Source organism: Plodia interpunctella, chromosome 11 (genome assembly GCF_027563975.2).
Source record: "Plodia interpunctella isolate USDA-ARS_2022_Savannah chromosome 11, ilPloInte3.2, whole genome shotgun sequence".
NCBI lineage: Eukaryota > Metazoa > Arthropoda > Insecta > Lepidoptera > Pyralidae > Plodia > Plodia interpunctella.
In genome coordinates, this window is record NC_071304.1 from 5,301,746 (window position 1) to 5,316,619 (window position 14,874).

Genomic DNA, 14,874 nt, shown 5'->3' on the forward strand with positions numbered 1-14,874 from the left:
AACATGGGATAAATTACTTATGGGTGTATATTAAAAAGTTTGCTCTGAACATTGGTGCCATCTACAAACCAAATAAAAGAAAAACGAATTAATTTTTTGGATACCTTTTCGACCCAACTAGAAAGTAGAAAAAGAGGGATTGTCATCGGTGATTTTAATATTGATCTTCTTGCCAACAAAAAGGATGCTATCGATTATAAAAGAGTGTTAAAAGAAGCTGATTACGAGATACTTAATTGCAGAGATGCCTACCACTGTACAAGAGAAGCAGATAACAAAATATCCATAATTGATTACGTCTGCTCGAGTCTAGATGAAAATCCCTACAGATTTACGATTGTTGATGCACCGTTATCTGATCATAAACAAATAGTACTAGAAGTTTTTAAGAAAAATCACACTGTCAAGGAAAGGGTTAGCTATTGCGCAGTCGATTATGTAGGCCTACAGGAAGCAGTTCGAAATACAGACTACTGTAATGAAAATCACTCATACGGTCATTTGGAAAACCACATCAAAAGTAGCATTATAAAAAATAAAATACCTAAAGTTAAGATACTCAATGCACCTAGAGAAGATTGGATCACTAAAAATGTCATCGAAGGAATAAAAGAAAGGAACTTACTATGGGAACAACAAAAGATTGACAAAAAAAAGAAAGAATAATATTTTACAGTGAGGAATAATGTGGCTACCTTAATTAAGAAAACGAAAGAAGAATATTACTCTAAGAAAATTTCTGATAGACAGATTAAATCTGTGAAATCTTTAATAATTATTTCTCATCTGTTGGTACTCAGCTTGCGAACGACATTCCTGTTAGGTTTCATGACAAAAATGTTAATACACTAACATATATAAATACAAAACCTAATATTGAAGTTTTCGAATTTGAGCCATGTACTGCTGATGAAATCATTGATATAATGAAGGACCTAAAGGATAGTGCTAGTGCAGGTATTGATGAAATTAGTCTTAAATGTATCAAATGCATCTCAAACCTTATCGCGCAGGATCTTGCAAACTGTATCAATAAATGTTTGGCAACTGGCACTTTTCCTGACTCTCTAAAAATAGCACGTGTTACACCGATATTTAAATCTGGCAAAAGAACTGAACCGAGTAATTACAGGCCAATTTCAATACTACCTATCATATCAAAAATCTTTGAAAAAGTCATGTATCGCAGGCTCAACAATCATCTTACTCAATTAAACTTTCTTACTGACAAGCAATATGGTTTTAGGAATCAATCGTCAACACTTACGGCTGCAATAGACCTGATTTCCCAAATTAAAATATTGATCAAAAAAAGTTCTGTTTAGGTATCTTTATCGATTTTAAAAAAGCCTTTGATACCGTAAGCCATTCGTTACTGTTAGATAAATTAGAAAACCTTGGTGTCAGAGGCACAGCTCTAGAAATGTTTCGATCATATCTCTCAAATAGGCAGCAAATAGTAAAGATAGGAGACTATCGTTCCGGACCAAAAAATATCACATGTGGGATTCCTCAGGGATCTATATTAGGGCCCCTTTTGTTCCTTATATATATCAACAATGTCACAACAATAGGTCTTACGGGCCATATCACGTTATATGCTGACGATACTTGTTTATTCTTTTTTGGGAAGTAACTTTTTGGAGCTAGTTGATAGAGCACAAACAGAACTAGATGCATTTAACTATTGGTGTCAATGTAATCTACTCACAATCAACATTAAAAAAACTAGTTACATGATTTTTTCAGCTAAAAATTAAAAGATACCACACTATACTGCCCTTAGCATAAATAATATCGAACTACATCGCTCCAACCAAGAACAATACCTAGGGCTACACCTAGATGATAAACTCACTTGGAAATCTCATATTGAACACCTTAGAAATAAATTTAGCTCAATTTGTGGTATACTGCGAAGAATCAGAACTTGTATTCCATCCAAAGTCAAACATATGTTATATAATTCTTTGGCGAAATCATTTTCTGGAATACCTTATTGAAATCTGGGGAAGTGCTAATAAAACCAATATGAATTTAATACAAAGGACACAAAATAAAATAATAAAAACCCTCTTTAATTTTCATTATTTGACTAGAACCGAATATATATATATATAAAATAACTAATCTGTTTAACCTTAAACAACTTTATAAATACAGAATGTGTATTCTCGTTGAAAAAATTCTTACCAAAAAAATCCACTCACAAATAAGTTTCAGCAAAAGAAATTTTAAGCATAATTTAAGAAATACTAATAAGATAAAAACTACTACACCTAGAACCAGTTATGGCAAGAGAGACATACTGTATGAAGGGGTGCAAATGTACAACAAACTACCAAACGAACTAAAAGAGTCTAAATCTCTGACTTTGTTTACAGAAAGATTGAAGAAACATATTTACGACAAAGTTTAAAATTATTAAAGTGACAACTGTGCCTAATTTGAATACTGTTTTAAAGCTAATTATTTAATATTATTTGTATTAGTTTATAAGACTCATTGCAAATGAATTTATTCTTTATGAGTCAATAAAGATCTTTAAACCTAAAAAGCAATATGCACTGCAGTTTTAATGCAACCGGTTTGCATTAAAACTGCAGTGCATATTGCTTTTTAAATTTATATATTCATACATTATTTAAAATCCTGCAAAATTCCACAACATTCACAAGAAATAAAGGAGATAACACATATCATCAGTAACAGCACCAGAAAGAAAGGACCTACGACCGCATCAGTTTGCGGGCGCAATATAAGAAAAATTTAGTAGGTAGGTACTTATACATAGGTTTTTTATTGAAATATACATACATTGTTTACATACACAAATTTGACGACCTCGGTGGCGAAGTGGTAAAGTGCTTGCCTCTGAACCGAGAGGTCCCGGGTTCGATCCCCGGTCGGGTCATGATGGAAAATGATCTTTTTCTGATTGGCCCGGGTCTTGGATGTTTATCTATATATGTATTTGTTATAAAATATAGTATCGTTGAGTTAGTATCCCGTAACACAAGTCTCGAACTTACTTTGGGGCTAGCTCAATCGGTGTGATTTGTCCTAATAGATTTAGATTTAATAGATTTATTTATACACAAATGATTCGGAAAACATATAGTCAATAATCTAATATAAGTTGTAAAGCTATTTAGATTTTAAAGACAATTTACAATGTTGCAAATGACAAAGAAATATCTTTGCAAATATGGAATATTTCGCTCATAATAAAATGAAAGAAATATTTCGCTAATTCGCTTCCGTGGAAATTTTAACCTATAACAATCTTGGATAATGTACCTTTCTAATGGTGAAAACATTTTTGAAATCGGTTTGGTAGTTTCGAAGATTTCCCGTCTCATACATACAAACTCACAAACGCTTAGATCTTTATAACAATAGTATAGAGTATATTCCCTATTTGCAAAGATTTCAATTTTTTTTTAAACCATATAAATCTTCTTTACAAATACAAATAGTATAGCTATGATTTTATTTTTCAAATAACGAAATACATTCATGTTTCGAGTTCCTGGCACAAACTTCCGACTTAAAAGTCTAATCGGCCATAAGTAATATACAATGAAAACTTTTGAAAAAAAAATAGATGAAACAAACTTTTGTTAACAAATTATTCGTTTTCATGTTTGATTTCACAGACTCACCATTTTATCTTTTTTAAGTATAAGTATTCCAGTTTCCATATTTCCTATTAAGTTTATTTTGAATGTTACTTCGTAATTGTTAGATAAAAAGATTTATATAGGTGTATAGGCCAAAAAAAATGATGGTGGGTATATAAACAGTTAATGTTTATTTCACAGAATATACAAATTGCAGTCCCCACTGCACAAAGCATAATGATTCCCAAAAAATATTTCATATAAATTTAATTACACATATTTCGCGACTTATCAACCTCACTAATAAAGATATAATTTATTCGAGATCAAAGTTTACAAAGCGATCCTAATTTATTCCACGAGCGATTAAAAAATAATTACTTACTGGAAATAATACAAAATCGCTGAATAAATACCCTGTTATTCATAAAAAATATAAAGTATACTTTCGAGCTAAAGTATGTTTCGTCACTATCGCACTTTACAAAATTAGGCAATGACAGATCGAGAAAAACATACTTAAATTGAAAGTATGCTTTATATTTTTTTATGAATAACAATTATAATATTGTATAATTATTAATTATAATTACAATTTAATAACAACAAATAATCTATCACAGCTTAAAGAGCTACGAATTTATCACAGGACATTATCACAATATTATGATTAGACAGATTATCATATTTTATGGAGTGGAAATTTATAATAATCACATTTACAACTCATCTATATAAATGGGTATATATGTACAATATCACGTTTTTCTAGTCTATGGAGTTTAGATGCGTACTCAATCTATCACTCAGGTCAAGCATATTATGTCATTACACTCAATTACTACATTGATTTATAGAGTTCAGTATATAACGAACCGACCGGAAAAGTTCATGTCGTCCGATCGGTAGGACAAAGGAAGTGGGACCACGAGGCCAGAGCGTGACCTCAATGCTTTCTCTATGCGACAGAAAAAGCAAGGTTCTAACTGTTTTATTTAAACTTATATAATAATAGCGTTATTATTTATATTTTAATACAATGTCATACCCTATTTAATAAGAATAAGAGCAATAGCTATCTATATAGCAAGCTGATATCTATAAAACAACCTTGCAGGACTAAATACCTAACATCAAAAACAAAAGCGTTTGTTATGTTTTGTTAGTTTTGATCTAATACATAATGTAAAATTGAACGGATTTTGGCACTGTGAAGTGAATCTCATTGCAAAAGAACCTTTTTTGGAGGTTCATTGGAAATTTGATACTCAAATGATTTTAACATTGGACGGTTTTTGTCACTGTGTAACATCACTGACAAGGACGGGGGCGTTAATTGTGAGCTTGTCCGGATATTTGTATTTCATTGCCGTTATGTGAATACAGTAATGAGATTCATATACCTTTTAAATGTAATGTTTACTGAATGGTGTGCTTTATTTTGTTTCTGTTTGGCAACACTGTCTCTTGCATCCGAGCCTTTCGCCCAATGGCGGTTTGTACAACATGACATCTTTTTCCAAATTTAATTTCCATTAATGTATAATATCGCGTTAAACGTAATGCGTTATGTACGCAAGTATAGTGTGTTTTATATTTGATATGTGTATTTAATACTCCAATATGGTGTGGTGTGCTCGAAGACGAAGTGTGTCCGGAAGTATGGCGACCTCTGATCGAAGAGAGTCCGGAGAAAGTACTGCCACGTCGAGGACGCCGGCGAGCAATGTGTTGTCATCCATTGACAAATTGGAGTGAAAATAAAATTATTTAAATTGGAAGTCTGCATGCCGCAACCATGTATGGTTTGTGAACTACAATTGAGGGAATCGAGACTGATATAGTAGAGAATTAGCGTGCCCAAGCTCGTATAGTCTTAAGGATCAAGCCAGCTGCCAGGCAAGCCAGCCAGCTTTATATCAATATATTATAAAGTTTGGCAGATATCTTTGAAATAAGACTCTACTAAGTCGAGTTCTCCTGTTAAAACAGCTACATCGAATAAATTACACTATTTTTTCAAGCATGTCAGATTAATGAGGAGTAAGACTTTAGTTCAACAGCTGACAGACATTGGCCGAAAAATTGATGATGCTTAAATGACCGAGCTGTTATTAAGTGGCTTGCCGCAGGAGTTTGAATGCTTAGTTTCTGTTTGACCAGTGAAGTTACAAATGAGACAATGCGGTCTCGTCTGTTACAAGAAGAGCTCCGGGGAAGCGATGGCACTCCAAATCAAAACGCAATAATATACACCACAATTTTTTATATAAGCCAAAAAATAAAATGGGGCTATCAGTACTATTGATGATAAATTACTGATAATATGTGCGTGTATAGTCAAAACATAAAAAATCGAAATCCAAAATTTATACAAAAAATCTATGAATAGGTACTTAAGAGTGTGCCACCAGTGCAGCGGTTCACACACTCGATTTTCATTGATAAATTCGGGCAATTATTTTTTATTTATTTTTTGCCTAGGGTTATTACAGTATATACACGCGAGAGCGAGCGAACACGACAAATTATGAATTGGAATAATCGGAGCTTCACTCTCATCAACTTTGGTGATCAATAACTTTGGTGATCAATAACTTTGGTGATCAATAACTTTGGTGATCAATAACTTTGGTGATCAATAACTTTGGTGATCAATAACTTTGGTGATAAACGATAATATTAAATTTTGATTACTCACATGTATTAATAGGGTCTTTAAATTAAGCTTTTAATTTTTTCGGCATGATTAAAAATTTATGGTGTATATAGCATAAGCCTGGTCATGTTAAGGCCAAGTGCTTTGAATTAAATTGAATGAAAAGAAGAAAGAAGAGTCGTCTAGCTTCGCTTCAGCATTCCTGGTACATCAGAACAATGCCTGGTTTCTGGATTCTGGATGCGCGTCTTAAAGTTTTTTACTGTCAAGGAATTTTGCATTTTTGTAACACTCATTTAATGAAGGTTCTAGTCATGATGGAAATCATGTTTACACAGATATAATTCAGATAATAGTACTGGATACTGGTACTCAAGATAATGAAAATAACATTTTAATTAATAATGAATTTAATTATTCACAATCTAGCTATATTGAAAATGAGTAAAATGATTGTAAATACGATATGAATGACGATTCTATTTCATATACTTTGGATGAGGAGCGATACACTACTGGCAGTGAGAATGAGTCATGGTTGGACGTGCTTTTCGTCGTATTAATTAAATATTGTCTGTTTTAAGCATGGATTGGGGTTTTGTTTAATTTTATTTTAACAATTAAACGCAAATTTATGGAAACTACGTCGTATTTGCTCCTCACCGCTCACTGCAATCTGCTTTAACCAAAACAGGTTACGTTGCCAAGTACGCGGGTGGCATCGAAGGTTTCAACTTAGTACATTAATGCTTTGTGCTTCGAATAGCGTCCGCCAAACGTGAAATTTACACCCAATTTACACTTCGGCCAATTTACAGTGGCCACTAAATAAGAGATCGAGAAACTGGACGGGCCTGCAAATTTCCGTACATAGAAATTCACTATACAGAATATTTTAATTTTGGAAGCACTATGGGACGTTGTCGAGAAATGCGACACAGATGAAGGTAACAGTTGGCGTGCTCTAGATTGCGAGTCTTGCTATAAATTGTAAGACAGCTCCAAGCAGACGCTTGGAATAGTAGTATAGTATATAATAGTAATACGTTTTTGATTATAAAGGTCTGTTATGATACAGATGTGTTATGTTGATGCGTAGTTTGCATAAAAATACAATATAGTGATTTTGATACAATTAGATCATATATAGAACAAGGAACCACGTTAGTGCAGCAATTACTTGATATAGGAAGACAAATAGAAGATGCTGAGAACTCGCCGAAATTTTACTGAGTAGATTGTAGTCGGATTATGACACAATTGTCTCCTGTTTGGCTGCGGTGACTGCAACAAATCAGCGACTCTCGAGCGAGTTGGTCAAGTCAAGACTATTACAAGGATATGCTCGCAAGATTTCTAATGGAGGTGGTTCAGCTTTTGTACTTAAGAAGACGGTTAACTTAAGATTAAATTTAACCAGAATTTTAAGAACAACAAAGGTACCTGGGAAGTAGTTAAAGACTTGTGTAACATTAAATGTAATCGTTCTCAAGCCGATTCTTTATTAGATTTGAGGACCTCACCAAAGGCATCCCTTGACTTCGCTAACAACCTTTTTTCATCGATTGGGGGGAAACTCGCGTCTGATATCTTGAGCAAACTGAATACAACGGAGGCTCAGCTGGCGACTAAACGCTCTTCCTCTAAGCCTGGACCGACAATGTTTATGTTTCCTACAGATTTTGCTGAAGTGTACAGAATCATAAGTAAGCTCAAAAACAATAGTGCTGCGGGTATCGATTCAATACCTACTATTGTTATAGTTCACTTGTGCAACCTTAGTATGGCCGAAGGAATATTCCCTATCATATTCAAAAAGGTCGTCGTAGTCCCAGTTTATAAGGGTGGTGGAACCGATTCAGTGTTAAACTATCGGCCTATCTCATTATTGAGCATAGTCAGTAAAATCATAGAGAAGATAGTAAACATCCGTTTAACAAATTTTTTGGATAGCTAAGGACTCTTAGCTTGTAATCAGTTTGGTTTTCGATCTGGCAAAAATACAGAGGATGCGGTTACTAGTCTGACTGAAATAGTTGCTAAATCTCTTGACAAAGGTGATAGATGTCTCGTAGCTTTTCTAGATCTTAAAAAAGCTTCGAAACCGTATATATTTCACTGCTACTATCAAAGCTGGAAAATGTTGGGATCAGGGGTTCTGCTCTCAACTGGTTCAAAAATTACCTGACTAATCGTAGCCAAATTGTTAAAGTCTCCAACATTTACAGCTCTAGTTCACCTGTTACATACGGAATTCCCCAAGGCAGCAAACTGGGTCCAACAGTTTTTTTTATTTATATTAACAGCTTATGCAAATTGCAAATGGACAATGGTAGTTTGATTGCTTTTGCCGACGACACTGCTCTAATTTTCCGGGGTAAGACGTGGTACCAAGTTAAAAAGCACGCCAAAGAGGGCCTCCTCCTTGCTTTAGAACTTGTAATGCCCAAAGCCACCCGACCATTTTGATTTCAAGTGCCACTCGGGAGGATATCTGCTACATAACACCCTACCATCCTCATGTAGTTGGCCCGTTTTAGAAGAAACTAATACACACAGGTATCTAGGCGTTATCATGGATCGAAATCTTAATTGGGCCCCACAGATATCAAGTCTTAGTAAAAGAGTTCGTAAATTACTACACATATTCAGAAATTTAAGAGACTCTACAAACCAAACCCTCATAACAAGGATTTATTATACTCTCTGTCAATCGATTTTGACCTATTGTATTCCAGTGTGGGGAGGAGCTGCCACATCCACAAATTGTCTTATTTCGAAACTGAAAACATTCTTAGACGTGTGTCATAATCATAATTATAATAAATAAATAAATAGATACTTACACATGTATGGAATCTATTATGACAGAAGGGCTTACCATTTTTGCAATATATATATATATATATATATATATATATATATATATATATATATATATATATATATATATATATGTATATATATATATGTATATATATATATGTAAGTACGCAAAAAATGTATACTTGGACATTGTGATTGTGATACATATATATGTGTACGTGTAGAATATGTATATGGTATATATTATAAGCTATATGGGTCTTGAAATCTGGACAATAATGGATTTTACATAATAAGATAATTGTATACATAACTTAAAATTAAAAAGTTACTTCAGTCCACAGTTGATGTTGTCGAACTAAGTCCATATCGCCATTCTTTTGTATTAGAAAAAGTCTGCCGGTGCAATAGGCATGGACACTTGTTTACTTGCTACGAGGCGCCTGCGCCTAATAAGCTTTGTGTTAGGGTAGTTTAAAAAAATAGGTAAATTGCATTGTTTTGCTATTTTTTATGATTTCGTCTCTTTTTTTTGTTAATACATTTACTGTTGTGGAGGGTTGATAACCTGAGATACAGGAATCTTCCTAGTTTAGGTATCAACCCACCATTATCCTTCTTCGGTTAAGTTGTCTTGTAAACTTTTAGTGGTTATGGTGAGACAAAGATTTATTATTATTATTATTTGTATCTCTCAAAAGTTTCACGGGCTCTAGCCCGGTCCTTTGAGGCTTGCATGGGGACATGGGTCCAACATGTAGAGGCCTTGTGAGATGTTTGATCTAAAATGGTGTGGGGCACAATCCAAAGCATGCTCGCCAAGCACACCACGGAGATGTACTTGCGAACAATTTTTAGAAAGTGCAGGACTATTGGAATATAATGTATACTACAACGTATAGGGCTAATGGGTTGAATAGGCTTGTGTATGTGTATTCAGGTCTATGAGACAAAACTATGTCGCCTGCCTGACCAATGTATAAACACGGATAAAATAGGCAGGCGGTGACTCGCCAGCTCTGTCAATGGGCCCCCGAAAAAAGCTGCACGATGCAAAATTGCAGCAAAGAGGGCAACACTAGTAGAGCGGCTGAGGGTGTCGAGAGGTGCGGCTCCGGTTTCACCATCACGGTGCTGCCCGAGAGCGGGTTTCCCCGTTATTACGCCATTACGTGCAATACACTTCCACCCTGGAGCGAATGTTCTGCTCTTGCTACTCCACTCTGACCGGCCGGCTAAGGCAAGACAGAGGCAGGGACGTGTTACTGAGTGTATGTGTGTGTAGGTGCATGTGTGTGTGGTCCCCTGGAGATCGGGTCCGTGGTGACGCCGCTCACCAACAGCTCGCCACAAGCTGCCCCGCGGTGACTGATTGCACTGGAAATCCAGCGGGCGATGGGGTCGTCACATCCCTACGCACTTATTATTATTATTATTAATGAGCAATCACTGTGGTAAAAAGGGACACACAAAGGCGCTTTGTAAAATAAAAACGAGAAAAGAAAGCCAACAAGACAACGATTGCTCCAGTCGACAGGACACATTTAGATACCAGATAGTAATTTTTACTTACAACAGTGGTGCTAGTAACTTTATGGTGAATAACAAAAATTTCTTTATGGACATTAATCCAAATAATAATCTAATCCAAGTAGCAAATGATGAGATTATCAATCCAATGGGTTGGAACTATAAAATTGTCTATTAATAACCGGGTGAGTCCATTGATTTTGTCTAATGTCAAGTATCGATTTGGGTTTTGTGTAACTTTATTTTAACAAATAAACTCCTAACTGCAATCTGCTTTATCCAAAACAGGTTATGTGACCAAACACGTGGGTGGCATTGTGTCTTAGGTTTGAACTTACTACATTAATGCTTTGTGTTTCGAATAGCGTCCGCCGAACGTGACTTTTAAGCCCAATTAACACTTCGTTCAGAACATGGCATCATCTGAGGTAATACGGCATCGGTAAAACACATACATGTTTGTATTGTATTTTTAAATGTAGAATAATAACAATTTACACTTATTTAAATTAAATTTTCAGCCAAGTCGTGACAATGAGGGCCGTCATAGGTAGACTATAAATAAAAAACAAAATTACAATCTATAAACATTAACAAGCAATAATTTTTTATCTTCTTCATTTGAGTACGCCAGCGTCGCCCTCGAAGTCAATAACCGATGACCGACGTTAAAGTTGTTCTTAGATGAGCTTGTACTACGCTGTGAATTGCGATGTCGACGAAATAACAACAAATCTAGTTCTTGAAACAAATTGAGTAAAAACATTTGCAGGGTTAAACTTAAGGCTAAAAACGCATATAAATAAAATATTCCGGATTGAAATCGAGTCAAAACACTTTTGGTAACGCTGGTTCGGTCCGCTCGGCAATATAACGTGAAGGAACAATCGCGCGCAAATGAGTGCCGGGGCGGGGCGGTCGTGGCCACAATTTATTTGACAATCGTACCTGGATCCGTACGGCGGCTCTACACTACGACGCGGCGGCGACAACAGTTCGTCATATACTCCAGCGTACCTGGCAACAAATCAAAATCACGGTCAATTATATAACAGACATGAATATGTGAGAAATAAATATGAATTGGTAAGTGTTAATATACATTATGTTAACACTACTATATTGGCCTCATTACATTGCCTTGGACCTAAATGACAATCACGTGAGCCATTTGTTGAATCGATGTTGAAATCGGTTCAGTTGTTTCGGAGATTACCCGCCTCGTCGTTTGTGTGTGTACAAACTCACAAACGCTTACTTCTTTATAATTATAGTATAGAAGTGTAGCTTATAAAGTAGAATTGAAACATACCGATGAGGAGAGCCTGGTCTGGGCGGCGACCGCAGCGCGGAGCGCCTGGGTTCCCGCGGCTCGCGCGCCAGCGAGCGGCTCGGCGAGCGCGGCGGCGAGCGTAGCGGCGAGCGTAGCGGCGAACGTAGCGGCGAGCGTAGCGGCGAACGCAGCGGCGAGCGGTACCGCAGTGGCGAGCGGTGCCGGCGTCGCGGGGACGGCGACCTACACACACAAAAATGATTCATATTCTTCTAAATAGTATTTGTTTTTTATCTACGTAGGTAATATTCTGAAATTATTTCGAGTTCCCTAATGTACAGGATATTACAAATATATTCGAGTAACAATCATGATATTATATTGAGGTGGATAAAATCGTAAAACCGTATAAAATCCGACCAATGTTAGCACACTCAATAAGAAGGAGAAGGACAATATCAACATACCGGGTTAACGATAGCGTCCGCTCGCGAGTGCGTCGTCTAGGTCGCGGCGACCACGGCGACCGCCGAATACGACCGCGGGATATCGAACGGGATCTGAAAAAAAAAAAAATATTTTATACATTTCAGGGCCTGTCTCACCACTATCTGGTGAAATATCGTAATCAGACAGATAAAACAGCCTACTAACATATTAATATCTGTCTGATGTGATCGGCCAGTTAAACCTATCAAACAGTTGTGAAACACAATTTTTAGCTTTATCTGTTCGGGAACTAGCTGATGTCCGCTACTTCGTTCGCGTGGCCGAACAATTTTTGGTAAGGAGTCAAAATTATTAGAGAAATTTAACGGTACAGACAAAGCGTAACGATACCTATACAGAAGATGCTCATACGACTGATATATATATATTTCCTATAGTTTAGTTGAACTATTGTGACTCTTCTTCAGGTGTTCCAGATCTTCGATTTTTATACATAAACAGGAAATGTTCATCAGGCTGAACAACTTTTGTTAAGGCGTCATTTCTATATTTCCTATAGTTTATCTGGACCATCATGGGTATGCATCAGGTGTTCTAGACCTTCAATTTTTATGCCTCAACAAAAAATACTCATCAGACTGAACAACTTTTGTTAGGGCGTCATTTCTATATTTCCTATAGTTTATCCGTATCATCATGGGTCTACATCAGGTGTTCCAGATTTTCGATTTTTATATCTCAACAGAAAATGCTCATCAGGCTGAACAACTTTTGTTAAGGCGCAATTTCTATATTTCCTATAGTTTAGCTGTACTATCATTGTTCTCCATCAGGTGTTCCAGTTTTCAAAATTATTTTTACCCTACATGTTGCCCAGGCTTAATAGCTATATAACAAAAAAAGTTTCATTCAAATCCGTCCAGTAGTTCCGAAGATTAGCGTGTACAAACAGACAAACACACAGCCAAACAGACGAGATTTTTTTTTCAAATTCTTACTCTGTTACTATGACTCTATCGCCTAATATTGTTTTTATGTAAATATATTCAATGTACAGGATTTTTTCTACTGTTTTATTATATGTATTGATTATCAGAAATGGTGAATATTACATTTTATTGTATTTAATAAAAAGACCGCAATAACCACATGCTCTACAATGTCCCAAACCACAGATTTTCCTAATATGGATAGTTTTTTATATATTTGAAATATACTAAGCATTTAACATATTATTCGGGTAATGAAGTACAGGTTTATATATGAAAAGCATAATTATCAAGTTCTTGCACCATTGTGCAAGAACTTGATAATTAGTAAGTAATTCAAGTAAGTAATTCAACAGCTTATTAAGTGCCAGATCATTATCTTGCAGTTAATCTGTTGAATTCTAATGTAAATAATAAGCGATCAGACTTGCAAAAGAGATTAAACTGATTTTGACTTCGTAAAGTTTTCTCTGTCCGGACTACTGTACAGTATGCCACCCAAAGCACATCAAAAATGTATCAACATACAAAGGCGTGCAATAGCAGTAAATGCAATTTACATTGAAAAAGTAATTTGCAAACAATTGTGTTCAATATAATTGGTATAGTGTAATAGTGATCAAAAGAAATAAACATACATGCAAATACATAAACGGGCTATACAAATGAAATATGATAATTATATTATTCTAAGAAGGCAAAATGATCAAATGTTTCCTCTACCAACACGACGATCAAGCATTACAAGCCACAAGGCAAGCTGAGACACGAACCTAGAATAGCGAAGTCTGCTGGAGCCGCGACTACGTGGTCTCGGGCGCGGCGAGCGAGGCGGCGAGCGGGGCGGCGAGCGCAGCGGCGAGCGCGCGGCCGAGCGCGAGCGCGAACGCGAGCGCGAGCGCGAGCGCGAGCCCGACGCCGCCCGCCGCCGCTCCTCGCGCCGCTTCGCGCGCATTTCCTTCTCGCGGATCATTCTATTGAACGCCTCGAGAGGATCCTCATTGCGCCTACGACAACACATTCATTCCACGTAAATCTTTGTTGGTGAGTAACTAAATACTTGTATTTTATTTTTTATAGATGCGATCGATATATATCAAATAGTTGCGCGCACAAATCTTAAATTTGATTTTGAAATCAAAACAACAAAAGTTAATTATTTTATTTTTAGGTACCGACAAATATTTTAACATCGAACTCATTTTAAATACATTCCTTTAAAGTATAGTAAGTACAGATATAGTAAATAGTAATAATACATATTAAAATATATTACATAGATACAAAACAGAATAATAAATGGTGTAAACATACCCGTTGGGCGAGTCTTTAATCCCGGGCGGCGGCGGCTGGTAAGGTTCGGGAGGCGGGTAGCGATCGTCGAAAGGCGGGCCGCCGTGTCTGTCGTACGGCCGGCTGGGAACAGATTAACATTATACACAAAACGAACAACTGAAGTCCCAAGCCCGGATGTAAATAGGTAGGCCTAGAGGGTCCCCTCTTGGCCTATCACAATCCATTGTG

The 14,874-nt window shown here is 36.1% G+C and overlaps 1 protein-coding gene across 3 annotated transcripts in view; it reads right to left on the bottom strand.

Moving 5' to 3' along the window:
• snama (something that sticks like glue) overlaps nucleotides 1–14,874 on the bottom strand; it is a 29,124-nt gene that overhangs the window by 7,482 nt on the left and 6,768 nt on the right. For 2 of the 3 annotated variants that reach the window (XM_053752049.2, XM_053752048.2), the window contains 5 exons: nucleotides 14,665–14,766; nucleotides 14,124–14,357; nucleotides 12,379–12,471; nucleotides 11,951–12,154; nucleotides 11,587–11,655 (listed from right to left, as the gene is read on the bottom strand). In XM_053752049.2, the coding sequence (XP_053608024.1) occupies nucleotides 11,587–11,655; nucleotides 11,951–12,154; nucleotides 12,379–12,471; nucleotides 14,124–14,357; nucleotides 14,665–14,766 (702 nt within the window). The remainder of the gene's footprint in view (nucleotides 1–11,586; nucleotides 11,656–11,950; nucleotides 12,155–12,378; nucleotides 12,472–14,123; nucleotides 14,358–14,664; nucleotides 14,767–14,874) is intronic. The other variant, XM_053752050.2, reaches the window with a different exon arrangement.